Genomic DNA, 25,909 nt, shown 5'->3' with positions numbered 1-25,909 from the left:
GTGAGGCAGTGGGCGGAGTGACTTGTCGAATTTTACATAGGCCCCTTAAGCTTTTCATCACTATTTTATGGTTAAAGCCCCTCCCATCTCTTTGGGGACCTTGTTCTGTAACAAGACCACAGAATCCCTCTCATTATGTCGTTTGCCACATACCATCTCTATTTGCTGTAAATGTTAATTGCTAACTCTCCTATACCCACCAATGTAAAACACGTGTCTATCTATTTTACCTTTTAGCTAACCTCAGAGATTTCCCTGCTTTGTTTTCTCCCATCTCCCTAACCTATCACCAATGCATTTCCTTTAACCCTCCTCACACCTCCCCGTTTAATTGTAATGTATAAAATAAACTACAAAACTGCCATTCTCTGGAGCATTTTCTCAATCCATTGAGATTTTGCTCATTGGCAATTTTCAGTTTGGCTCAAATAAACTCACAAAAATTCTCTACAGGTTTGGATGTTTCTTACATTGACATTAAGTTCTAGTCTCTTAGCATGATTCATTATTATGATACAATATTGTTGTCTTTTAGATTTTTTTAAATGGCTAATTCATGAGGGCTTGATCTCAGCTGCTAGGACTAGTGCTCCTAAAAACCGCTAAACTGTTTAAAACTGTTAAAAATCATTAAAACTGTTTAAAAAGAAAACAGTTTCAAATGCCTAGAAAATTGCATTGTTGAAATGATTCTCTTGTAAGCTCCCTGGTTCTTCTTCCAGTCCCCTGTGATGATGTTTCTTTAAATAAATAGAGGTTGGAGACTTTCTCCTATCTCCAGTAGAGTTTTGACAATGCTCTAAAACAAAGCCTGTACTTAGCAGATGTTCTACTGGCCAGACACCTTTATGACAGACATGGGAGCAACCTAAGAGAGATGTCACCTGGTTGCTCTATCCAATATTCTTGGAGAGAAGGAGCTAGTTGCCTGTTGCTTGGAATGCATTTTGTTGTCACGCAGACCTTCACATGGAAAAGTAGTCTCACCTTTAGAACTCCCTCAGTTGCAGAGATTGTTTCTTTCAAGTGTTTTGATTCTCTCCCTTCTGAATTGATAACTTTACAGTAGTCAGTGGTTAGATTTAAGCACTAGGTCAAATCTATGTAAGAAAATAAAGCAGACATTTTTCCATTTCACTATGTTACAGAACCCCTGGGCTGCTCCAGTTGAAAACAAACCCACAGGCTCTTCAGTTAGGGCCCTGATTGCCCGCTGCCAAAATTATAACTCTCAACACCAGAGTTTGATGAAAAGAAAAAGAATTGTTTATTTAACAGTTATATAGATTTAGTTATTTGCGGATTTCTGTTATTAAGTCTTATGCTCTTTAAAACACCCACAAACACATATCCTTGCCTCCCCACCTTCCAGACCAGGCTAGTTTTAGGAAAGTCAGAGAAACCGTTTTCCTACTTTCCAAACACAGTTCAGCTTTACCAGCAGCTGCCAATCATTCAATCTGATTGGGGAGGTCCTTTCTGTGCTGTGGTGCCCTCCAGCTCTCAATGCAGAGCCACCTGGATTCTCAGCCTCCTTGCAAACTGCCTTCTTCCTGCAAACCACGTGGATCTTCTCTCCTTCTCAGAACTGCATGGCGAGAGCCTCTTAAAGCAGCCTGGAGACCCCTTCTCCAAGCCACATGGAGAAGGCCCCTTCACCAAGCCACGTGGAGGGAGCACACGAGAGAGCGAGAGCGAGCGCGAGCGCGCGAGTGAGAGTCAGAGCGCCAGTGAGAGCCAGAGCCCGAACGAGAGCTTGAGAGAGTCCCAGAGCGAGAGTCTGAGAGAGTCTGAGAGCGAGCGTCCCAGCTAAAATGTCTGCAGCTGCTTATATATCCCTGACTGCGTCATCTGACGCAGTGGACGTTGCAAACAGTTCTGACCATTCACAGAACCTTACGCAGGCTCTGTGTGCTTTCCATACCGTCCCCTGGTTCAAGACTCCTCCCATCTGCCTGAGGCTTTGGATGCATTAAAGCCATTTGCATAAGAAAGACAGTAGCCACCAGCCTCAGGCATGTGGAAGCATTTGAAAAGCTGCTTACTTCTCCCCATCCCCCAGCAGCAAACTCTGGGGATTTTTGGACTCCCCTGTTTCTGTAACAACTAAACATTGTAGTAAAGATTCTTCTGCACACTTTTGTAAGTAGTTACTTGATTCTTAGTATAGAAATCATATGAGGACATTGGTTGTAATATAGAGGCTTTGACCTACCTGTTACACAAGGTTATTACCAGGTCATTCATGTTGTCTAACAGTGCTAGATTAAGAGTAAAGAGAACCCAAGTGTTACAGAAACAGTGGTGTTCAAAAAAACCCCAGTTTGTGGCTGGGGGATGGGGAGGATGAAGCAGCTTTCAGAATGCTTCCACATGCCTGAGGCTGGTGGCTAGTGTCTTTCTTATGCAGAATGGCTTTAATGCATCCAAAGACTCAGGTAGAAGGGAGGGGTCTTGGACCAGGGGTTGGTATGGAGAAAGCACACAGAGCCTGCGTGAGGTTCTGTGAATGGTCAAAACTGGTTACCACACCCACTGCATCAGAGGACGTAGTCAGGGATTTAAAAATAAGTGGCAGACATTTTAGCCAGGCTGACCGTGGGGATTTAACTGGGGAAAGGTGGACCATGTGAATTAAACTGGAGGCTGAGGCTGACTGTGCGGATTTAAATGGGGACAAGCTGATCATGTGAATTTAACTGGGACTGACGATGCAATTTTAAGGAAGGGACATACCTTGCTGCTTTGAAAAGGAACAGACTGACCATGTGGATTACAAAAGGACTAACCATGCAGTTTACAAGGAGGCTGAGAATCCACGAGGGTCTGGATTAAAAGCTGGTGGACCCCATAACACAGATGAGGTCTTCCCAATCAGAATTGAATGATTGGCAGCTACTGGTAAAGCTGAACTGTGTTTGGAAAGTAGGGAAAGGGTTTCTCTAACTTTTCTAAAACTAGCCTGGTTTGGTAGGGGGGAAGCAAGGATATGTGTTTATGGGTGTTTTGAAGAACATAAGACTTAACAACAGAAATCCACAAATAACTAAATCTATATAACTGTTAAATAAACAATTCTTTTTCTTTTCACTAAACTCTGGTATTGAGAGTTATAATTCTGGCAGTGGGCAATCGGGCCCCTAACTAAAGAGCCCGTGGGTTTGTTTTCAATTGGAGCAGCCCAGGGGTTCTGTAACACAAGGAACTTCCTTCTAGTGTAGACTGGGAATTTTCTTTGCTTTTTTCTCCTCTTTTTCCCCTTTCGGAATGAGTACATTAAGTTTAATGGAGGTTTCACGTGAATGCTTAGGAATTATATGATTCCTTTTATTTTCAAAGCCTGAATTCCTTTAATATTTAATCTTTCCTTATGATTGCTCTTGTTACAGAGTGAGGGTCTCCAAAAATCCCCAGAGCCTGTAAATTCGGGGATGGGGAAAAGGGAATAGCTTTTAAGATGCCTTTGCATGACTATGACTAGTAGCTAGTGTCTTTGTTATGCAAATGGTTGGTTCTTCCAAGGCCCCAAGGAGATAGGAGGGGTTTTGACCATGGAATGGTGTAGAAGGAGCTTACAGGGCCTGCACAAGGTTCTGTGAATGGTCAGAACCGGTTACCATGCCCACTGCGTCACAGGAGGCAGTCAGGGATTTTAAAATAAAGTGGCAACCATTGTAGAGAGAGGAGGAGAGGAGATCCATACAGTTTGCAGGAAGGAGAGAACTTCACACAGCTTGGAAAGGTAAGGGAAATCTCCATGTGGCTTTGAGAAGGACAAAAAGAGAGAACCATGCGTGATCCACTGCAACATGGCACATGTTTTCCTGGACTGTTATACGGAGGCTGATGACATCATACCCCAGATCCTGAAGGACAGAGCTGACAGACAAGGGATGGGGAACTTCTGGGAATGATTTTGGCTTCTAGCCTTTTGGGGAGCAAGGGAAGTGCTGGGTCCCATGGGAGAGCAGGGCTCTGAGCCGAAGGGCTCACTGCCCTCCCCAGGTTGGAATACTGTAAATAAAGACCTGTTTTCCTCAGCACTAGTTGTTGGGTGTTACACTAAGGCACCATGTGAGAGAACCCCCTTTCGCTCTGTAACAGTTTTGGCGACCCCACATGGGACTAACGGAACCTGTAGCCAGGTTCACTCTGTAACACTGAACAGTCGGCATGTATTACAGGATCCCTTTTCTTAAAGCAGGTACTCAAGCCCGGGCACAGGTGATTACTCACTGGGGCCACAGCAGTGCTTCCTCACCAGAGTATGTCACCAGCCTTCAGCTCTAGACTGTTGGCTTCCTGCTGCTCCTGTGAATCACAGTCACATTCAGCTCTTCTGGATTGGAAGCTCAGATTCCTGGGTTCTGTTTTCATCTTGTCCAACTGCTTTGTACTGAGCACTTGTTCTAAATCCTCAGACCTGTAGAATGAAACATCTATTAAATCTATACCAGGCGCAGGTGTAGTGGGAAGGACTGCTTCAAATGGCTCAGTGCCCATTCACATCCTCCTGACTCCTCCTTCCAAATCAGCTCTGGCAAACTTCTGACACTTAGAGGCTGTTACTTTTATGTGGAGCTTACCGAAGGCTAGAAATTGAGGGAAATCTAAAATTACTTTAAGTGTTAAGTCAGGGAAGAAGGGAAATATTCAGGATACCTAAAAAGTATAACTGCAAATAATGGCTTTCAATAATGAGTTGAAATATACCCAAAATAATTGAAAGTAGGAACTTGAACAGATATTTGTACACCAATGTTTATAGCAGCAGCATTATTCATAATAGTCAAAGGTTAAAAGAACCCAAATGATACTGATAGAAGAATGGATAAACAAGATGTGGTATATACATACAAGGGAATATTATTCAGCCTAAAAAGGAATGAAATTCCTTTATCTTCAAGACTTTATGCTAAGTAAAATAAGCCAGATACAAAAGGACAGATATTGTATGATTTTACTAATATGAGATAGTTAAGTAGTCAAATTCAAAGACAGAAAGTAGATGGTAGATGTCAAGGAATAGGGGGTGGGCTTAGGAAGCAGGTAGTTTTTAATGAATATAGAGTTACAGTTTTGCAAGATAAAAAATGGTGGAGATGGATGGTAGTGATGATTGCCTAACAATGGAATATATTTAATGCCACTGAACTGTTCACCTTAAAATGATTAAAATGGTAAGATTTGTTATTATATCTGTATTGACCAGATTTTTTAGAAAGCACATTGGTTGGGGGGAAAAAGGGGACAATAACTTAGGTAGTCATGTAAGTGGCAGAGACAGACTTTCCATTTCTCAAATAATCTTTATTTTTCTTCAGCTATTTAATATGCATTTTTAAAAGGAATTAAGAGTTTATAAAGGATCTGAGTAATGGGCACTTTAAAGAGTGGTTCTGGGTATTTCAGCTAGAGGGTCTGTTCTGGAAGCTGAACCTTTGAGGCAGTCAGACATGTTAATGCTATAAGCACAAAGCAAAAGTCCATTGCAAGTACATAAAGTGCCAGTTTACTTAGAATCTAGGGGGAAATATGCTAATAGCTGCTAAGGTCATGAGACTAAACTCTTTTCACACTATGAACAAAGTATTCAGAAGAATCACCCAGTAACTTTCTCTCTTCTGGGCATATTATCTCAATATAGCTTTTCTTTTTCTTAACTGTGCTTTCAGATATCTTTTGCCTTTCAAAGCTCTACTTCTAATATCTAACTGAGTGATTACAGCCACTTTACTAAACCATACTTATTAACCACTTACTATGGACCATAGTGGTAAATCTTCTGTGTGTACCAAAAAGTACAAGACAAGGTTTTGGTCAGGGACTTATAAACCAGATAGGAAGAAAAGTCACATGCACACAGAAAGGTAACTAACAATATCTGTGTTGAAGCTGAGATACACTTACTAATGTGTCATTGATGTTCAGAGAAGAGAGAGAGTAGTGTCACAGAATGAAAAGCATTAAAGGAGCCAAACATAGGAATCATACCTTGGCAGTTATAATGGAAGGATTGATTCCGGCAACAGAACAATGTGTAATGCATATACTCAAAATCTAGAATTTGCATCTCATGTTGGGAGATGAAGACTAATCCACTTGGGCTAAAACAAACAGTGTGTACTGCCTGGAAGGAAATAGAAGGTAAGGTAGGAAATAGGAATTTTTGTCAAAGGACAAAAAAAAAAAAAAATCTTATCATGTAGGAAATAATTAGCTATTGGTGGCTTTTGATGTTAACTTTTCATTTCAGAAAATGTCAAAAATATGGAAAAGTGTATATGAATATCAATGTGCTCACAAAGCAGGTTTCACAGTTACCAACATTTTGGTCAAATCTTTAATCTATTTTCTTACCCACTTTCCTCTGCATCACATTATTTTGAAGCAAATCCCAGACAAGAAAAGTGGAGTTCACAAGCATTGTTGAAATCCTTAAAACTGATGCTAATAATTTTGTAATGTAAATTTTGAAATCTAAATGTCAGTTTTCTACAAGTAGTACTATAAATAAAGAACACTCATTATGCTGCCAAGTTCCATGTTATTAGGGTGTGTGTGCAGTGAAGTGTATGGACATGTTTAAGTTGGAAATGCAGAAAGAGGTCATTTCTAGGTAAGATTCCTAGTCCTCTATAAAATATTTAAAATTTTAAATTCTTCATAAAACTCAAAATTAAAAATTTTTGTGTCTCTAAATGGTGTTTGTGTATGCATACATACATATGAACACAATCACAATATCACAATCACACCTAAAATATTGGCAATAATTCCTTATTATCAACTATTCAGAGCATTCAGATTCCCTAAATGTTCTTATATTTCTCAATAGTTTTTTTAAATTAGAATTCAAATTAGGTTCATGCATTTCAATTGGTTAATATATCTCTTAAATCTCTTTTAATTAACAGGTACCCTCCACCACCACCAACACTGAGTTCAGTCTCCTTATGTATAAGGAAAATTTCCAGTTATAAAATAAATAAATCATAGAGATGTAATGTACAACATGGTGACTAGACAAAATAATATTGTGTATTTGAAAATTACTAAAAGAGTAAATCTTAAAAGTCCTTATCACTGTCTACAGTAATGGATGCTAATGCTAGCTAGACTAATTGTGGTGAAACATTCACAATGTATACAAATATTGAATTATTATGTTGTATGCCTGAAACTAGTATGTTATGTATCAATTATACATCAGTAAAACATTTTTAAGCTTTAATAAATTGTACTAAATCCTAGTCTAATTTAAACAGTACCTGACTTTACAGATATCATCCTGTAGTGAACATGTTTTGTTTTTTAATATTTTATTTATTTTTAGAAAGAGGTGAAGGGAGGCAAAAAGAGAGGGAGAGAAACATTGATATGTAAGAGAAACATGGATTGGTTGCCTCTTGCACTATCTCAGTCATGGATCTGACCTTCATCCCAGGCGTGTGCCCTGCTCAGAATTGAGCCAGTGACCTTCACCTTGCAGGATGACACCCAACCCACTGAGCCACACCAGTCAGAGCTATGGTGAAGATGTTTAATAAGTGAAAGTAAATCAGACATCTAAACCATTATGTTCTGCAGACAAAACAATAACTACTACACAGAACACTGCAGATAATGACATACACTTGTTCAGAGTTTTCATACAAGCCATGTTGTTTATCAAGCTATATCTTCAAATATTTAATACAGTAGAATTAGTGATATTTCTCATAATATTTTAATTTCAAGTGCCTTATTGACATAGCTAACATTTTGACAGTTTCACTGACTTTCCAGATTATCATAATATATTCAAGAAAAAGACCAAAAAGTGAAATAAAAACAAGTTATTATAGGAAAATTAATAAAGATAAAAAGGAGAAAGTGAAATATCACTGAGATGGAAAATCAAAGTCTAGACATTGATTAGAAGAAAACAGATTAACTATGAATTTTACAAAAGTTTATAAATTCAATACATTTGATTGTACAAGCCAATTTGGTTTTTTTTTTAATATACATAATTTTATTACAAATTAAAAAAAAATGCAACATTCTAAAAAACCCAAAATTTACTATTGATACTAATTGCTGAGTTTGCTGTGCTACCATACACAAGTCAAGAAATTAAAGAAACCATTAAATATTTAGAAACATTTAACATCCAAAACCTTAAAATCTAACTGTATGTAGTAGCTCCTCAAAAAGCTACAACCTGCATTTTGAAAAAAGTATTTTCTCTACAAAGATTCTTACCAGCTATATAAAAATCTGTACAGTTATTATACTGAAGCTAATATTGAGCTGCACTTGAATTCACATTGTTAGCAAAACAATTGCCTGAGTGCACACACATACTCCACACACATCATTGCAGGATAGCTTTTTATTCTTCATCTTCATCCTCTTCCTCGTCCTCATCCTCTTCCTCTTTTTCCTCCTCCCCATCTTCTGGTTCATTCTTTGAGCCTGTTGGCCTGCCAGGACCCTTCTTTCCCACTTCACTTTTGCCTTTGGCACGGTATGCAACAATATTCTTTTCATACTTCTCCTTTAGCTTAGCTGCTTTCTGTTCATGTGGTTGCTTATCTTTGGCTGACTGTTCAGACCACATTTCACCCAATTTTTTTGCAGTATCCCCAATGGATAAACCAGGGTGTTCACTTTTGATCTTTGGGCGATGTTCAGAGCAAAACTGGAAGAAGGCAGATGGAGGCCTTTTAGGAGCATTGGGATCTTTTTTCTTTCCTTTCTTATCACATTTGGGAGGAACATAATTTTTCATCTCCCTGTCATAGCGAGCTTTGTCACTCTTTGCCATATCTTCGAATTTTGACTTTTCCTTTGCAGATATGGTCTTCCATCTCTCCGAACATTTCTTGGAGAATTCGGAAAAGTTCACGGAAGAGTCTGGGTGTTTCTTCTTCTGCTCTGCATGAAGAAGGCATACGAGGACATCTTGCCTCTTGGCTTGTTGGGGTCTCCTTTAGCCATTGTGACAGACAGCATCTACCAAGACGCTTTCCTCGCTGGGCTCCCGCATGAACTGGTTTTTCGCTTACCCAAATCCTCAGGCTGTTGTTTTGCAGTGTACAAGCCAATTTGAAACTAAAAGTTCTATAAACTGTTAACTTTTGGCCTTAAACAGTACCAACTTTTCTTTTTTTTTTTTGCAGGTTAACCAATTTTAATGGAACCAAATGACTATACAATAATATTTTATATACATTCATGAAAAAAAAACAAAAACAAAAAAGAAAGGAAACCCTTGCAACTTTTGGGGGGGGACTTGTAGAAAGCAAGCAGTGTGGAGCATATCCTTGTAAAGAATTCCTGGAGTCAGAACTGGAGATTAATATTTTGGTCTTTTCACTTCAACCCCATCAGCTTCCATCTTCTTCCTCTTCTCAATGATAGCACTTATCTTTTTCCACTGGCGATCAAGCTCTGCCTTGACATTGGTTTCCTTGAAGCGCCTGGTCTTACGCCCTTCAGACATTTTGATGCCATACTGGATTGCAGCCTTGGGCAAAGCTTCTTTGTTGTTCATATACTGACTGTATTCTTCCTGAGTATCAAAGTCCCAGCGGCCCAAGGGGCCCTTCTTGTTACCCTGGTCCATTTTGCTATAATCAACCTCCTCGTCACTGTCTACAGCCATATCGTCCATTGTGGCTGGGTAGCATTCTGCATAACTGTTGGACATGCCAAAGAAATCACCCAGCTGCTTCTTGTCCTCTGGCTTCTTCAGCGATTCAGTGCTTTCCCAACCAGCAGAACCAGCAAACTTTTCATTGATCGATTTGATCAACTCTTTGGCAGATCCAGGTCCTTTGTCAACGTCCATGGGCTCATAATCTACTTTCGGCTTCTCAAAGTAGCTGTGTCTCTTCTTCTCTTCCTCTCTCTCTCGGTCCCGCTCCCGATCTCGTTCTTGTTCCCGCTCTCTGTCACGATCTCTGTCTCTCTCCCGATCACGCTCCCGTTCCCGATATCTCTCCCGCTCCTTGTCTCGAGGTGTCTTGGTTGTGGAGGGCACATAATCCCCAATGTCTTCAAATATATTCATGTCAGCCTCAGGGGGTTTCTTCTCTTCCAGCTTCCCTTTATCTTTCTTCTTGAGCTTCTCGTTGCGGGTACCCTGCCTCAGGTAGGAAAGGATCTGGGTGAGCTTGCTAATAACAATGTCATTTGTAGTCAGTGTGGTCTGGGCCTCCATAGTGGGGAAATCCGCTTTGCTGCGGATAAGAGTGGTGGGGATGTCTGTGTCAGCATATTCATCATCCAGGTCTACCACACAGGCCATGCGGCCGGACAGGAATAGCTCATTCCGCTCATATGCCTTGCTTTTGAAGAGCATGCGGTAAACATTGCGGCCCAAATGTGTTTTAAATTCAATTTTGTTTTCAGGATCCTCATCTTTCTTTGTTTCCTTCTGGGGCTTTTCCATTAGTTCTTCCTCTTCTTTCTCTTTGCTGGCAATCTCAGCTCGTACCTTTTGAAGCAGAGCAAAATCCAAGCCTTTCACCAAATGGGTGTGCTCCATGTCACCACCCAAGAATTTGGACTCTTGGATCAACTGTCTTCTCTTCTCTGCAGCTGATTTGTCCGCCTCAGCAGTGGGGCCCACAGCCCTGTAGTTAGCTGTGGTGCTGATCAGCTCAGTTTCCTCATAATCCTTATTCACACCATCTCGCCGTTCCTTGGCTCGGTCCCGGTACTTCTCTGCTAGTTCTCTCTCTCTCTCAATTTCTTGTTGGCGAAGCTTGGCATAATAACTTTTCTTTTTTCTCCTTCGTGCAGCTGGGTCTTCATCCTCATTGTACTCCCTTGGCATTTCATGGTGACGTGATTTGGAGGGCGGTGCAGAGGTAGGTGCAGCCCCTGGGGTCATAAGAAGTTTCCTGAAGTCTTCATTGGTGAGTTTTGATTCGTGAAAGGAGTGAGGATCATCCACATCGTGGCCATCTGGGGCCAAAGGGTTGGAGAACGGCTCGCTATCTCGCTCCAGCATTTCGTCCGCGGTGTTTCAACGCCAGCAAGCAAGGAACCTCCCTGAAACAATAAAACTATTACAAAATAAGAATACTTTTTAACATTTCTTGTAATACTGATTTGGTGCTTATGAATTCCTTTAGCTTTTTTTTGTCTTGCATCTCTTTATTTCTCCTTAAATTTTAAATGATAACATTGCTGGGTAAAGTAGTCTTGGTTGCAGGTCTTACCTCTTTAACACTTTGACTTTTTCTTACCAATCCTTCCTAGCCTGAAATGATTCTGTTGAGAAATCAGCTGTCAGTCTTATGGGAGCTCCTTTGTAGGTAACCATCTTTCTCTTGCTGCTTTTAAGGTCCTCTCTTTGTCCTACTCTTTGCCACTTTAGTTATGATGGGTCTTTGTATGAAACTCTTTGGGTTCATCTTGTTTGGAACTCTCTGCATTTCATGGACTTGTATGTCTTTTTCCTTTCTCAGGTTAAGGAAGTTTTGTTTCAGCTATTATTTCTCTAACTATTTTCTTGATCTCTTGTTTTACCTCCTCTCCTGCTGGTACCCCTATGAGGTGGGTGTTGTTGTGCTTCATGTTGTCCCAATGGTCCCTTCAGCTATCCTCCCTTTTGTAATTCTTTTTTTCTTTTTGCTGCTTTGATTTGGTTAACTTGTCTTCTGGATCACTGATTTGATCTTCTGCTTCATCCAATCTACTATTTATTCTTTCTAGTGTATTCTTCATTTCAGATATTGTGTTGTTCACTTGTGACTAGTTCTTTTTAAGGTGCCTATTTCTTTTTTATTCTTATTATATCTTTGTTGAGTTCTCACTAAGTTAGTTGAGCATCCTTATAGCCATTTTTTAAAACTCTATATCTGATAAATTGCTTGCCTCTATTTAGGTATTTTTCTGGAGATTTTTCCTGTTCTTTTATTTGGCACATGTTTCTTTGTCTCCAATTTTGGCTCTCTCTTTGTGTTTGTTTCTATGTATTAAGTAGGTCTGCTATGCCTTCACAGTTCTGATAGAGTGGTCTTATGTAGTAGATGTCCTGTGGAACCTAGTGGCACAGTGTCCTTCATTACTTGAGCCTGGGCACCAGAAATGTCCTTTCTGTGAGTTATGTGAATCCTCCTGTTGTAATCAAGTCTTGATTGCTGTTGGCTCATTCATGCATTGGATTGACCCTCAGGCTGGCTGACTGTGAGGATCAATGTTAACCACAATGTATGGGGCTGCTATACAGGTGCTGACCACACAAAGAGGAATTTGCCTCTGCAGGGCCTTGTGCCTGCCAAGATCTCCCTTTGAATATGCCACTTACAAGATTAATTGAATCCTGTTCCGATGTTGTCTAAAGCTGGCCACTGAATATGTCAGTTCTGAGGACCCTTGTGAGGGATTCTGGTGCAGATCAATGTCAAACACTGCCTGTGACTGGCCCTGGGAAATCTGTTTGGAGCTATGAATCAATACACAGTTTGTGGCTGCCTCTGATGGGCTTGGTTATGCATGGGAAGGATCTAGCTACACACCAAGGCTGGCTTTACCAGCGCTGAATCTGGGGGCAGGTCAGAAAAAGTCCCTAGGCATCCTGAGATCCTCCTCTGCCTGCCTCTACTTGTCAGCCCCCTGTTAGTTTCAGACACTCAAGAAGACTTTGGTGATACTTGAGTTGAAGGAGGAAGGTTCTCAGTGAGTCACCAGGTAGAGGTGAGTGGTGTTTATCAGTTTGAGACAGGTGCAAACTTGGTGTCAGTGCTGACTCTGAGGCCACTGATGAAAGTGCCAGGGTATACCAAGTCTAGCTTGGGTGCCTGCAGACTCTTGTGGTGGGGTGGAGTCTCAGGGAGTTGTCAGGGTGAGGCCAGCAGCATTTATCAGGCCCAAACAGACCTGGGTTTGGCTGTGTGAATGAAGGGCTTTGCATCAATCTGGCATACAAGGGGGAAAAATGGTCCTGTCCTAGAGCAATACAACTCAATCTTTCCCAAATTCTGTCAGGAACCTGACTTCAGCAGGGTGGGTCACTTGGCGTCAGGATGATGGGGCTAGTAGATCTCCTATGATGGGCAGGTACTGGTCAGTCTTGGAGAAAGGTGAGGGGGTGGCCCTTGTCACAGGGCAACACAACTCAATCTGTCCTGGAATCTGCCCAGACCTCCTTCCCAGGGAGGGGCCAGAAGTAGCCCTGAGGGTGGAGTCACTTGGACCCTGGAGGATGGGGTAGCAGATCTCAGGTTCACAGGAAAGTGAGGGAAATGGCCCCCACCCTACAGCTGCACAACTCAGTCATTGACATACCCTGAGTCTGATAGGACTTCTGCTCTCTGGCCCCAACAGTTGACTCCTCTGCAGGGTGTGAGCTTCACAGGGTAAGATGATGAGGAGACTAGAGGGTGAGGCTATTGCTTTCCTCCAGGTTGATGCTGTAAGGAGGGGAGTGCTCCACCCAAGATAGATGGCATCCACAGTGTGGGAGAGGGACCCAACACAGGGATCCTGGTGGCAGACCCTTCAGCTCTCTCCCCAGAGCCACCAACCCCAGACTCTCCTCACATGACACTAGTCTGCCAGAGCCCAGGGTGAGTTGGTGTGAATGAGATTCTGTATATTGGCCCTTCAATAGGGCACCTGTGCCTCCAGCAGATTTTTCTATCCTTGGGGGACAGAATCCCTGCTGATTTTCATAGCCAGATGTTATATAATTACCTCTTCCTGGGTCTGGAGCTCTGGGCTGGGGAGCCCTGCATGGGGTTGAGACCTTATACTCCTCAGGGTGAGCCTTTACAGCTGACATATCCCTCTGGAACCTCAGCCACCTATAGGAGGGGGGCCAGCCCCCTTTGTGCCTCTGCCTTTTCTACCCATCTTGATGTGGCTTCTTCTGTAAATCCCTGGTTATAAGATTTCTGTTCAGGTTGTGTTCATTTGGTTATTCAGTTTGATTTCTATTTCAGTTTTAATTCTATTTTGGTCCTGGGAGGTAGTGAATGCAGCTGTCATCTACTCAGCTACCATCACGGATCCTTTTTAGGTGTTTTTGTTTAGATTACACATATTAGTGCGAAATAAGTCCAACTTATTTCACTTAGTATAATGTCCTTAAAGCCCATCAATGTTGTTGCAAATGGCAAAATTTCATTCTTTTCAATAGCTGAAGAGTATTTTATTTTGCATGTATATTTTCTTTTCATGTTTTTATTAAAATGTAGTTGGCACAAGTTTTGGTGTAATATATCTTACAATGTAATCACCACACTAAATCTAGTAACTGTCTGTTACTGTGCAAACTTTTCATACTATTAATGACTATATTCCCCTTCACGTTTTTCACCCATCTCTCCACTCCATCTCCTCTTGGAACCATTAATTTGTTATTTGTTTCTATGAGTCTGTTTTTGTTTTGTTTTCTTTTGTTTGTTCAATTGTTTCAATTCTTTAAATTCAACATACAAGTGAAATCATATGGTATTTGTCTCTCTGGGTCTGACTTATTTCACTTACCATAATACCATCTAAGTCCATCCATGTTGTCACAAATGGTAAGATTTCATTCTTTTTATTGCTGAGTAAATTCCATTGTGCATGTGTATGTGTGTGTTTGTATCACATCTTTACTCATTCATCTGTTGATGGACACCAAGGTTGCTTACATATCTTGGCTATTGTAAATGCTGCAATAAACATAGGAATGTATTCCCTTTTTTCTTGAATTAGCATTTTGGATTTCTTCAGCCAAATACCCAGAAGTAGAATTGTTGGTTCATCTTGCAGTTCTCTTTTTAATTTTTTGAGGAACCTCCTTAGTGTTTTTCATAGTGGCTGCACCAATTCCTATTACCACCAACAGTGCACAAGTGTTCTGTTTTCTCCACATCCTCACCAACACTTTATATTTCTTGTCCTTTTTATTATAACCATTTTAACAGGTGTGAGGTGATATCTCACTGTGGTTTTGATTTGCAGTTTCCTGATGATTAGTGATACTGAATATTTTTTCATGTAACTATTGGCCATCTATATGTCTTCTTCGGAAAAATGTCTGTTCAAATACTCTGTTCATTTTTAAATCATATTGTTTGTTTTACTACTTTTGAGTTGCATGAGTTTTTTATACTTTTCATATTAATTCCTTATCAGACATATAATTTGCAATTTTTTTCTTTCATTAAATAGGTTGCCTTTTCATTTGGTCAATCTTTGCTCTGCAGAAGTTTCTTAATTTGATATAGTCCCACTTATTTATTTTTGCCTTTGTTGCCTTTGCTTTTGGAGTCAGATTCTAAAAATCGTAGCCAAGACTGATATCAGGAAACTTATTTTCTATGCTTTCTTCTATGCTTTTTGTTTTGGGTCTTATATTCAAGTTTTAATCTATTTTGAGTTAAGTTTTGTGTATGGTGTAAGATAGTAATCTAGTTTCATTATTTTGCATGTTGCTGTTCAGTTTTTCCAACATCATTTATTAAAGTGACTGTATTTTCACCATTGTATATTCTTGACTCTTTTGTTGTAAAATAATTGACCATATATGTGTGGGTTTATTTCTGGACTCTCTATTCTGTTTCATTGAGCTATATGTCTGTTCTTATGCCAATACTATGTTGTTGTTGTTGTTGTTGTTGTTGTTTTGTGATATGGGATAATCATTGTTGCTTCTCATGGCCATGGAAGATAACACACACAAAAATTGGTCCTCTGTACATCTTCCTGTTTCATTTTCCTCTTCTACAGCTTCCTTTTCCCCTTCCTCAGGTCCCTAGCCCCTAATACTCCAGCCACTAGAGCAGTCATTGGTTATTATCTCTTGCTACTTCCATGTATTTGTTCATGGTTCCCACTGTCTATCAAATTTATCTTTGCTGGAAAAAGTCCTTTATTTTCCCCACAAGGCCTAGGTCTGCCCTTCTCTTCCCAGCCCAATAATGACATCCCTTAGCACTGTTTCTCGTTGATCTTATAGATGAAAACACTGAGGCCTGACAGGATCCATGGCTTAGCTCTAAAGGCCCCAGAAGACAACCAATCCTCAGGTGTCTTGATCTTCAGCCATCCCAGGTTGCCAGCATCAGATCATAGACACACGGTTCTTGATGTACACATGGTAAGGGTCGCTGCGCTTGTCCACTTTGTGGGAGTGGGTGCATCCTGCGATAAGGCTGCCCACAGTGGCAGCAAATAGGAACATGACAAAGGGAATGTACATGTAGGAGTTGTCATCACGGCCAGGTAGGCGGGTCTGCCGCGCCTCAGTCAGGTTGTCTGGTCCTGGCCGGCAGAGCACGCTGCTGTGAAGAGTGGCATTAAGAGCCTTCAGAACAGCATGCAGACTCTCATACCAGGTCTCAGTCCCATTGATAGTCTCCATATAAAAGGGATTCAGGTGGAGAAGAATTGGAGGACTCTCGAATAGCACACAAATTCTCTGGCTCTGGGTTGGCTTCAGGAATCTCCTTCTGGGGGCCCTAAGGCTCCTTAACCCCTCAACCTCTTCAGGATGTCTCTGGACACATCTGGGGTCTCAGTATTCACTTCGGCAACAGGGGAGACCCAGAACTTCAGAAGAAGCCAGAATTTCAAGTTATCCTTCTGATTCTTCAGAAGCCTTCCTCATTTTTCATCCGCTCTGATCAGTCCTGTGGTCTCTTTCCATTTAGGGACACCATTCTATAGTTCTGTCATTGATGGAGAACACACTAGAGTGGGAATCCAGAGACCTAACCCTATTTTACCAATGTGTCTAGCCATGTGTCTTGGTTAAGTTGCTTCTCCACTCTGGGCCTCATTTTCCCCATCAGTAAGATGGGTTTTCTTGTCTTGCCTTCCTCTTAGTAGGTACTTTTCAGTTTGTGGATAGAAATGTGTTTTGAGATGTGTGGAGTGAATGAGGATGAAGAAGGTTGTTGTTATTTCCAGGAATCAAGAAATGTGAAAGCTCCAGCAATGGGTCTTCTCTGCTTGGAGAGACGGAGCAGCTGGGTGTAGGGGGAGCTCACATGTTTATAATGCACCTTTGTAGGTGAAGTGGAGAAAGCCCTGGGCTAGGACTGAGGAGACTTGGGCTCTTCATTCTGTTCCGTGGTGTGACCCTGGGCAAGTCATCTCCCCCTGGAGTAGGTTAGGAGGATAAGAGATACTCTCCATGGGCCTTCACACAAGGGCGAAAACTGATTCCCAAGTCCAGACCCCTTTCCCCTCATGTCACATGGAGTGCATCGGCAACAGGACCCAAAAGCCGTTTTATGCGTGGTGATCCAGGAAAAGAAAGCACAAGGCATAGAGTGGGTGGGCGACTGGCACGGGTTTACCACCTGTACACAGGAGCCTGTCTCTCTTCCTAGCCTAGACCTATGTTATTCGCAGCAGGAGACACTTTGGGGAGTCCCCAGGTTTCCCCCAGGACTAGGGCGCATACACGCAGTAGTCAAGGGGCACGTCAACTCTGCAGAGCAAGCAGCTCCAGTCAAGCACGAAGACCGGCTGGGTCCCGAGTGCCATTTCCGCGTGTGCACTCCCTGCTGACCCACAGGTGTTGGCCTGCATATTTGTGGATGTGGAAGAAGCTCTCGAGCCACCCTCCACAGCCCCTCACGGTTTCCAGGCGGGGCAGGCCAGGAGCCCAGCTTCACATTCCCATGTATGGCCAGCACCCGGAGCCCTCCTGCTCCGTCCTGGGGAAGATCAACTTAGTATCTGTCAATACTATGTTGTTTTGATTACTATAGCTTTGCAATATAGCTTGAAAGCTGGAAGTGTAATGGCTACAGCATTTTTCTCTCTCTTAAGATTGCTTTGTGTTCAGGGTCTTTTGTGGTTCCATACAAATTTTAAGATAATTTGTTCTGTTTTTATGAAAAATGCTATTAGAAGTTTGATAGAGATTGATTTGATTCTGTAAATCGCTATGGGTAGTATGGATATTTTAACAAAATTAATTCTTCTACCCCATGAGCACTGAATATCTGTTTATTTATTTGTGTCTACAATTCATTTCATCAATGTTTTATAGTTTTCATTTCAGTGTACTGGTCTTTTAGCTCCTTGGCTAAATTTTTTACTAGGTATTTTATTCTTTTTAATGCAATTGTAAATGAGATTGTTTTTTAAATTTCTCTTTCTGATACTTATTAGTATACAGAAAAGTAACAGATTTTACATTGATTTTGTATTCTATGGCTTTACTGAATTTATTTATTTGTTCTAACAGTTCTTTTCATGGAGTCATGTCATTTGCAAATAGTGACAGTTGTTTTTTCTTGCTTTTTTTTATTTTTTATTTTTTGTTTTTTTTAATTACAGTTGTCCCATTTTTCCCCCATTGCTCCCCCCCACCCAGCCCACCCCTTCTCCCACAGTCATATCCCTCCCTGTTGTCCATGTCCATGAGTCATTTATACACATTCCTTGACTAGACCCTTCCCTTACTTATCCCCCTTCTCTCCCTGCCCCCTCCCCCCATTGACAGTTATTCTGCTCCTTGTCCTATTTAGTTCGTTTGTTTATGTTGTTCTTTAGTTTCCTGTATTAGGTGATATCATATGGTATTTTTCTTTCTTTGCTTGGCTTATTTCACTAAGCATAATTCTCTCTAGTTCCATCCATGTTGTCGCAAATGGCAGCAGCAGTTCCTTCTTTCTCTCTGCTACATAGTATCCCATTGTGTAAATGTACCACAGTTTTTTGATCTACTCATCTACAGATGGGCACTTAGGTTGTTTCCAGCACTTAGCTATTGCAAAAAGGGCTGCTATGAACATAGGGGTGCATAAGTTATTTTGAATTAGGGTTTTAGGATTTTTCGAGTATAACCATAGCAGTGGAATCTCTGGTTCAAAAGGCAGTTCCATTTTTAGTTTTTTGAGATGATAATTCCATACTGTTTTCAATAGCGGCTGCACCAGTCTGCATTCCCACCAACAGTGCACTAGGGTTCCCGTTTCTCCACATCCTCACCAGCACTTGTTGTTTGTTGCTTTGTTGATGATGGCCCTTCTGACTGGTGTAAAGTTAGGTATCTCATTGTGGTTTTTATTTGCATCTCCCTGATGGCTAATGATGTTGAGCATTTTTTCATGTGTCTATGGACCATCTGTATGTCCTCTTCGGAGAAGTGTTTGTTCAGGTCCTTTAACCATTTTTTAATTGGGTTGTTTGTTTTCTTGATGTTGAGTCATATAAGCTCTTTATATATTTTGGAGATTAGTCCCCTGTCTGAGATATCATTGGCAAATATGTTTTCCCTTATGATTGGTTTCCTTTTCATCTTGGTGATGTTTCCTTTTGATGAGCAGAAACTCTTTAGTTTGATGTAGTCCCATTTGTTTATTTTTTCCTTTATTTCTCCTACCCCAGGAGCTGTGTCCGTGAAGATATTGTTACGTGGGATATCTGAAATTTTCCTGCCTATGTTTTCCTCTAGGACTTTTATGGTGTCACGGCTTACATTTAAGTCTTTAATCCATCTTGAGTTTATTCTCGTGTGTGGTGTAAGTTGGTGGTCTAGTTTCATTTTTTTGCATGTCCCTGTCCAGTTCTCCCAGAACAATTTTTGAAGAGGCTCTTCTCACTCCATTTTATGTTCTTTCCTCCTTTATCAAATATTAGTTGACTGTACAGTCCCGGATTTATTTCTGGACTCTCTATTCTGTTTCATTGATCTATATGTCTGTTCTTATGCCATTACCAGACTGTTTTGATCACAGTGGCTTTGTAGTATTGTTTGATGTCTGGTATTGTGATTCCTCCTGCTGTGTTCGTCTATCTCAAGATTGCTTTTGCTATTCTGGGTCTTCTTTGGTTTCATATGAATTTTTTAGTATTATTTCTAGGTCTGTGAAATATGTCATTAGTATTTTAATAGGGATTGCATTGAATCTGTAAATTGCTTTGGGTGGTATGGCCATTTTAATGATGTTGATTCTTCCCATCCAAGAACATGGTATTTGCTTTTATTTATTTGTATCTTCCTTAATTTCTTTCTTCAATGTTATGTAATTTTCAGAGTACAGGTCTTTTATCTTTTTGGTTACGTTTATTCCTAGGTACTTTATTATTCTTGTTGCTATAATAAATGGTATTTTCTTTTTTGTTTCTGTCTCTGATATTTTATTGTTGGTGTACAGAAATGCCTTAGATTTCTGTATATTTATTTTGTACCCTGCTGTTTTGCCAAATTCACTTATTATATCAAGTAGTCTTTTAGTGGAGTTCATAGGGTTTTCTAGGTATACTATCATGTCATCTGCATATAATGATAGCTTTACTTCTTCTTTCCCAATTTGGATGCCTTTTATTTCTTTTTCTTGTCTGATTGCTGTGGCTAGGACTTCCAATACTGTGTTGAATAGAAGTGGACAGCCTTGTCTGGTTTCTGATTTTAGGGGGAATGCTTTCAGTTTTTGTCCATTGAGTATGATGTTGGCTTCAGGCTTCTCATATATAGCCTTAATTATGTTAAGGTATGCTCCCTCTATTCCCATTTTGCTGAGTGTTTTCATCATAAATCGGTGTTGTACTTTATCAAATGCTTTTTCTGCATCTATTGATATGATTCATGTGATTTTTGTCTTTCATTTTGTTAGGTGATGTATTATATTTATTGATTTGTGAATATTAAACCATCTTTGCATCCCTGGGATGAATCCCACTTGATCGTGGTATATGATCTTTTTGATGTATTGCTGGATCCTGTTTGCCAATATACTGTTGAGGACTTTAGTATTTATGTTCATCAGTGATATTGGTCTGTAATTTCCATTCTTTGTTGTGTCTTGACCTGGTTTTGGAATTAGGGTAATACTGGCTTCATAGAAATAGTCTGGGATTTTTCCCTCTTCTTGGATTTTTTGGAATAGTTTGAGGAGGGTAGGAGTTAGTTCTTCCCTAAATGTTTTGTAAAATTCACCAGTGAAACCATCCAGTCCAGGGCTTTTGTGTGCCAGGAGATTTTTGATTACTGTTTCAATTTCCTTCTTTGTTATTGGTCTGTTGAGACTTTCTAATTCTTCTTAATTCAGTTTTAGAAAATTACATGTTTCCAGAAATTTGTCCATTTCTTCTAGATTCTCAAATTTCTTGCCATACAGTTGTTTGGAGTAATTTCTTACAATTGTTTGTATTTCTGTCGTATCAGTCATGATTTCTCCTTTTTCGTTTCTGATTTTTTTTGGGGGGGTCTTCTCTATTTTTTTCTTGATGAGCCTGGCTAAAGGCTTGTCGATTTTGTTTATGTTTTCAAAGAACAAGCTCCTATGTTCATTGATCTTTTGAATTGTTTGCTTGGTCTCTATGTCATTTAATTCTGCCCTGATCTTGATGATTTTCTTCCTTCTTCTTGCCCTAGGCTTTGTCTGTTGTTATTGTTCTAGTTCTTGTAGCTTTAGGGTTAGATATTTTATTTGAGATTCTTCTATCCTTTTCAGGTATGCCTGTATTGCTATGAACTTCCCTCTTAGGACTGCTTTAGCGGTGTCCCATAGGTTTTGGGCTGTTGTGTGTTCATTATCATTAGTTTCCAGAAATTTCTTGATTTCCTCTTTGATGTCATTGTTAACCCATTCATTATTTAATAGCATGTTATTCATTCTCCATGAATTTGGGTGTCTTTGATATTTTTCTCTGGTGTTGATTTTTAGTTTCAAGGCATTGTGGTCTGAAAAGATGCTTGATATAATTTCAATTTTCTCGAATTTGTTGAGGCTTGTTTTGTGTCCTATCCTGTGGTGTATCTTTGAAAATGTCCCATGTGCATTTGAAAAGAATGTATATTTTGCTTCTTTGGTGTGAAAAGTTCTATTTATATCAGTTAAGTCCATGTGGTTTAGTGTGTTGTTCAGTGCCTGTATATCTTTGGTGTTTCTTTGCTTCGAAGATCTGTCTGTTGTTGATAGTGGAGTGTTAAAGTCCCCTACTATGAGTGTGTTGCTGTTAATACCCTTCTTGTCGTCTTCTAGTATTTTCTTTATGTATTTGGGTGCTCCTAGGTTGGGTGCATATATGTTTATTAGTGTTAAATCTTCTTGATGGATTGTTCCCTTAAGTATTATGAAATGTCCTTCTTTATCTCTTTTTATTGCCGTTGCTTTGAAATCCATTTTGTCTGATATGAGTACTGTTACCTCAGCTTTTTTTTTCAGGTCCATTTGCTTGGAACACTATTTTATATCTCTTCACTTTCAGTCTGTGTGAATCTTTTGTTTTGAAGTGTGTTTCTTGTAGATGCAAATATGTGGGTCCTGTTTTCTTATCCATTCTGTTACCCTATGTCTTTTAATTGGAGCATTTAATCCATTTACATTTAAAGTTATCATTGACATGTATTTATTCATTTTTCTTTGTACCTGTGTTCCTCTCCCCCTCTTTTTTTCTTCTTTTTCTTAAAACATTCCCTTTTTAGCATCTCTTGCAATGCTGGTTTGGTGGAGATGTATTCTTTTAGTCTTCCTTTGTCTGGGAAACTCCTTATTTCACCTTCTATTTTGAATGAGAGCCTTGCCGGGTAGAGTATTCTTGGTTGTAGGCCTTTGTTTTTCATTGCTTAAAATGTTTTTGAACATTCCCTTCTGGCTTGTAGTGTTTCTGTTGAGAAATTGGTTGATAGACTTATCGGAGCTCCCTTGTATGTTATTTCCGGTTTTTTTCTTGCTGCTTTTAGGATTCTCTCTTTATCTTCGAATGTTGCTGTTTTAATTATGATGTGCCTTGGAGTGGGTTTTGGGGGGTTCTTCTTCATTGGAACTCTCTGTGCTTCCTGAACTTGTATAACTTTTTCTCTCATTAGGTTCGGAAAATTTTCTGTCACTATTTCTCCTATCAGTTTTTCAATTCCATGCTCCTTTTCTTCTCCCTCTCTAATTCCGATGATCCTGATATTATTTCTTATCATGCTATCCTGTAATTCCCTTACATCTTGTTCATGTTTTTTCAATCTTTTTTCATTGTGTCGTATTATCTGGGAATTTTTTTCTACATTATTTTCTAGCTCACTAATCCGATCCTCTGCTTCATTTAGTCTGCTTTTGATCGATTCTACTGTGTTTTTCAGTTCAGAGATTCTATTCTTCATTTCTTCCTGGTTCTTGTTACTAGCTTCTATGTCCTTTTTTATGCTGGTTAGTTCTCTGTAAGTTCCCTATAATTTTCTTGGAGCTGTTGGTAACTTCCTTGGAGGTTGTCGTAGTTGTTTTTGAGGTTTTCGAGCATACTGAGCTTCTTTACCACCATAGTTTTGAATTCCATGTCTGACATTTGGGCTGTATCTATTCCATCTACCTCTCTTTCTGGGGATTCCTTTTTTCTTTTCATTGAGAGGTTGTTTCTGCGTCTTACCATGTTGGATTCTTCTTGTTTGTTTTTTTGTTTTTTGGATTTGCCTGTTTTGACTTCCCACCTTTGCGGTATGAGATTCTTTATAGGAGATCTGGGGGTTTCAGTGGTGCAGTCTCTTTGATCTCCTGAGCCTGATGTTCTATGGATACCCTTTATGTTGTTTGTTTATGCTGTCTGGTTATATTTCAGATGCTCTTTGGTAGGATCTTTCCTTTCGCTAGTTGATTTAGAGTCACTCTGTCCACTTTGTCTTGAATTCTTTTGTGGAGATGCTGTTAAAAACATAAACACACAGCCCAGGCAGGAAACCCACACCCTCAAAAATATCCCCTACCCTCTATCCGGCTATCGTCAGCAAATAAGCCAGTATTAATATAAATGTAGAGAGATTAGGGTTTTTATACTATAGGAAGAATAGATAAGAGTTGTTTTTAAAGAGGAAAAATATGATTTTTTGAGAGAGGGGATGATAGATTAATAATAGTAGCAAGTAGTGTCGAGACTATGCAAGACAGTAGGTAATATTTACATTGTATGTTAATAATAATAAAATAAAAAGAGTGAAGAATGCAGAATATAGTAATAAAGTGGAATTGTATAGTATTAGATTTATATAGTAGTTATATTCTATTTATTTAGTGTGAAAGGGAGGCTAAACTAGACACACAAACAAAAATTAAAGAGGAAGGATGAGAAGGAGAGATGGTATGAAACAAATTAAAGAGATAGTTTTAAAAAATTAAAAATAAAAATATAAAAGTAAAAATTAAAATTAAAATTAAAGATATGAAATTTTAAAAAATTTAAAATAAAATACAAATAAAATAACTAAAATAGAAATAAAAATTTTTTAAAAATACAAAAGGAAAGTTTTTACTCAGTTCAGCCTTTGTGTGTCTTCTTTTTCTGGATCCACAGCTGGTCTAATGAGGCGGGCCAGACGTTCCTGTTCCTTGCAGCAGTGGTGTGCGCCCCCGGTGGCCTGTGTGTTCCTTCATTTGGTGCCTGTTGGAGCAGGCTGGGGTGCTAATGCGTGCACCCACATGCGCGCGCAAGGTGGCCTGCGCACTAGGCTCAGGCCTGCCGAGCCATGCCCCGGGAGTTGGTCTCTTGCCCCTTGCGGTGGGGCCTCGGACACTTGTGCACGGTGGAAGTGAGCGTCTGTGAGTCATAGCCACCCACTGTTCCCGCGCCGCAGCCACCAGCCATTCCCACACCTGCCTGGGCAGGCACCAGCAGAGCCCGTGCAAGTGGTCTGCGCTCCGGCCTGGCACCCACTGGGGCTGGTCAGGGGTGTCTGCGCACAGTCTTCTGCATGCCCAGCGGGCCCTCCCTGTGCCCATTGTGGCACTGACCTTCTGTCTGTTGGGGTGTGCCTCAGGGGCACCTGAATGCGCGGCCCCGCACACCTGGGCCAGTGAATGAGGGCACTTACCTGTGCGCACCCGCGTGATCCAAGGGAAGGGTTGGGGAGTGGGCGAGCGCACTTCTGCGCCTGCGCTCCTCAAGAATGTCCTATCACCCCCAACCTTTCCTCCCCTCTCCACAGTACACGAGAGAAAAATATAGAGGAAAATCACATTCTCACATGCACAGCAGTACGCTGTTTCTTGTCTTTCAGTGCCAGATGCCACCTGGCCCACTCCTGGCTCTGCCAGCAGGCAGAGACCCACTCTCCTCCCGATTCCTCTCTGGGGAAGCCTGTGGTCGCCAAAAAGCCTTTGTGTACTTCCAGCCGTAGCACGGGTAGCCACCCCAGTCAGATATCCCATCTTTTCCCTTTTTCCTCTGCTATCCTCACCAAACATTTCATTCCCAAATGGTTTTCTCTAATCCAGCAGTGCCAGGGTTCAACTCCTGCCAGTGTCCAGCTGTAGGAGATGTTCTGTCTGCAATTAGTCCAAACTACAGACGAGTCTCGGGAGCCAGAAAGCGCAGCCTCCCCTCACTTCTCCACCATCTTCCCCTCTCGACAGTTTTACTTTTTCCTTTCCAGTTTGAATGCCTTTTGTTTATTTATCTATTTATTTTTGCTAATTGCTGTAGCTGGTACTTCCAATACCATTTTCAATAAAATTGGTGAGAGTAAACATTATTGTCTTGTTCCTGATCTTAGAAGAAAAACTTATAGCTTTTTACTGATGAATATGATGTCAGTTGTGGGCTTGTCATACATGTTCTTTATTATGTTAAGCTATATTTTCTCTATACCCTTTGTTGAGAGTTTTTAATCATAAATGGATGTTGAGTTTTGTCAATTACATTTTCTATATCTATTGTATAATGACATAATTTTTCATCTTTAGTTTTGTTAATGCATTGTATCACATTTATTGATTTGCAAATACTGAATCGTTCTTGTATCCCTGGAATAAATTTCACTTCGTCATAGTGTATAGTTGTTTTAATGTGTTATTGAATCTGCTTTGCTATAACTTTGTTGATGATTTTAGCATGTATTTTATCAGAGATATTAGCCTATAACTTTTTTTCTTGGCGTGTCCTAGTCTGGTTTTGCTATTAGGGAAATATTAGCCTCATAAAATGAGTCTGGAAGTGTTCCTTCCTCTTCTATCTTTTGGAAGAGTTTGAGAGG

General features: G+C 40.3%; 1 protein-coding gene and 2 pseudogenes across 1 annotated transcript; all 3 read right to left on the bottom strand.

Annotated features, from left to right (window-relative positions):
- Window positions 1-8,377: 8,377 nt before the first annotated feature.
- LOC150015593 (high mobility group protein B2 pseudogene) lies at window positions 8,378-8,985 on the bottom strand (annotated as a pseudogene).
- Window positions 8,986-9,273: 288 nt separating this feature from the next.
- On the bottom strand, window positions 9,274-11,040 carry LOC150015592 (protein Red pseudogene; annotated as a pseudogene).
- Window positions 11,041-16,054: 5,014 nt separating this feature from the next.
- On the bottom strand, window positions 16,055-16,354 carry LOC150015591 (potassium voltage-gated channel subfamily E member 3-like). Its single transcript, XM_090271781.1, has one exon. The coding sequence runs from the start codon at window positions 16,352-16,354 to the stop codon at window positions 16,055-16,057; it is 300 nt and encodes a 99-aa protein (XP_090127907.1).
- Between the last annotated feature and the right edge of the window lie 9,555 nt (window positions 16,355-25,909).

This window comes from Furipterus horrens, unplaced genomic scaffold (assembly GCF_987537825.1).
Source record: "Furipterus horrens unplaced genomic scaffold, mFurHor1.1.pri manual_scaffold_3, whole genome shotgun sequence".
Lineage (NCBI taxonomy): Eukaryota > Metazoa > Chordata > Mammalia > Chiroptera > Furipteridae > Furipterus > Furipterus horrens.
This window is presented reverse-complemented; position numbering and strand designations above follow the sequence as displayed.

Bases quoted from the DNA above. Each gene is read 5' to 3' on its own strand.
- LOC150015591 (XM_090271781.1), bottom strand. From the start codon at position 16,354: ATGGAGACTATCAATGGGACTGAGACCTGGTATGAGAGTCTGCATGCT.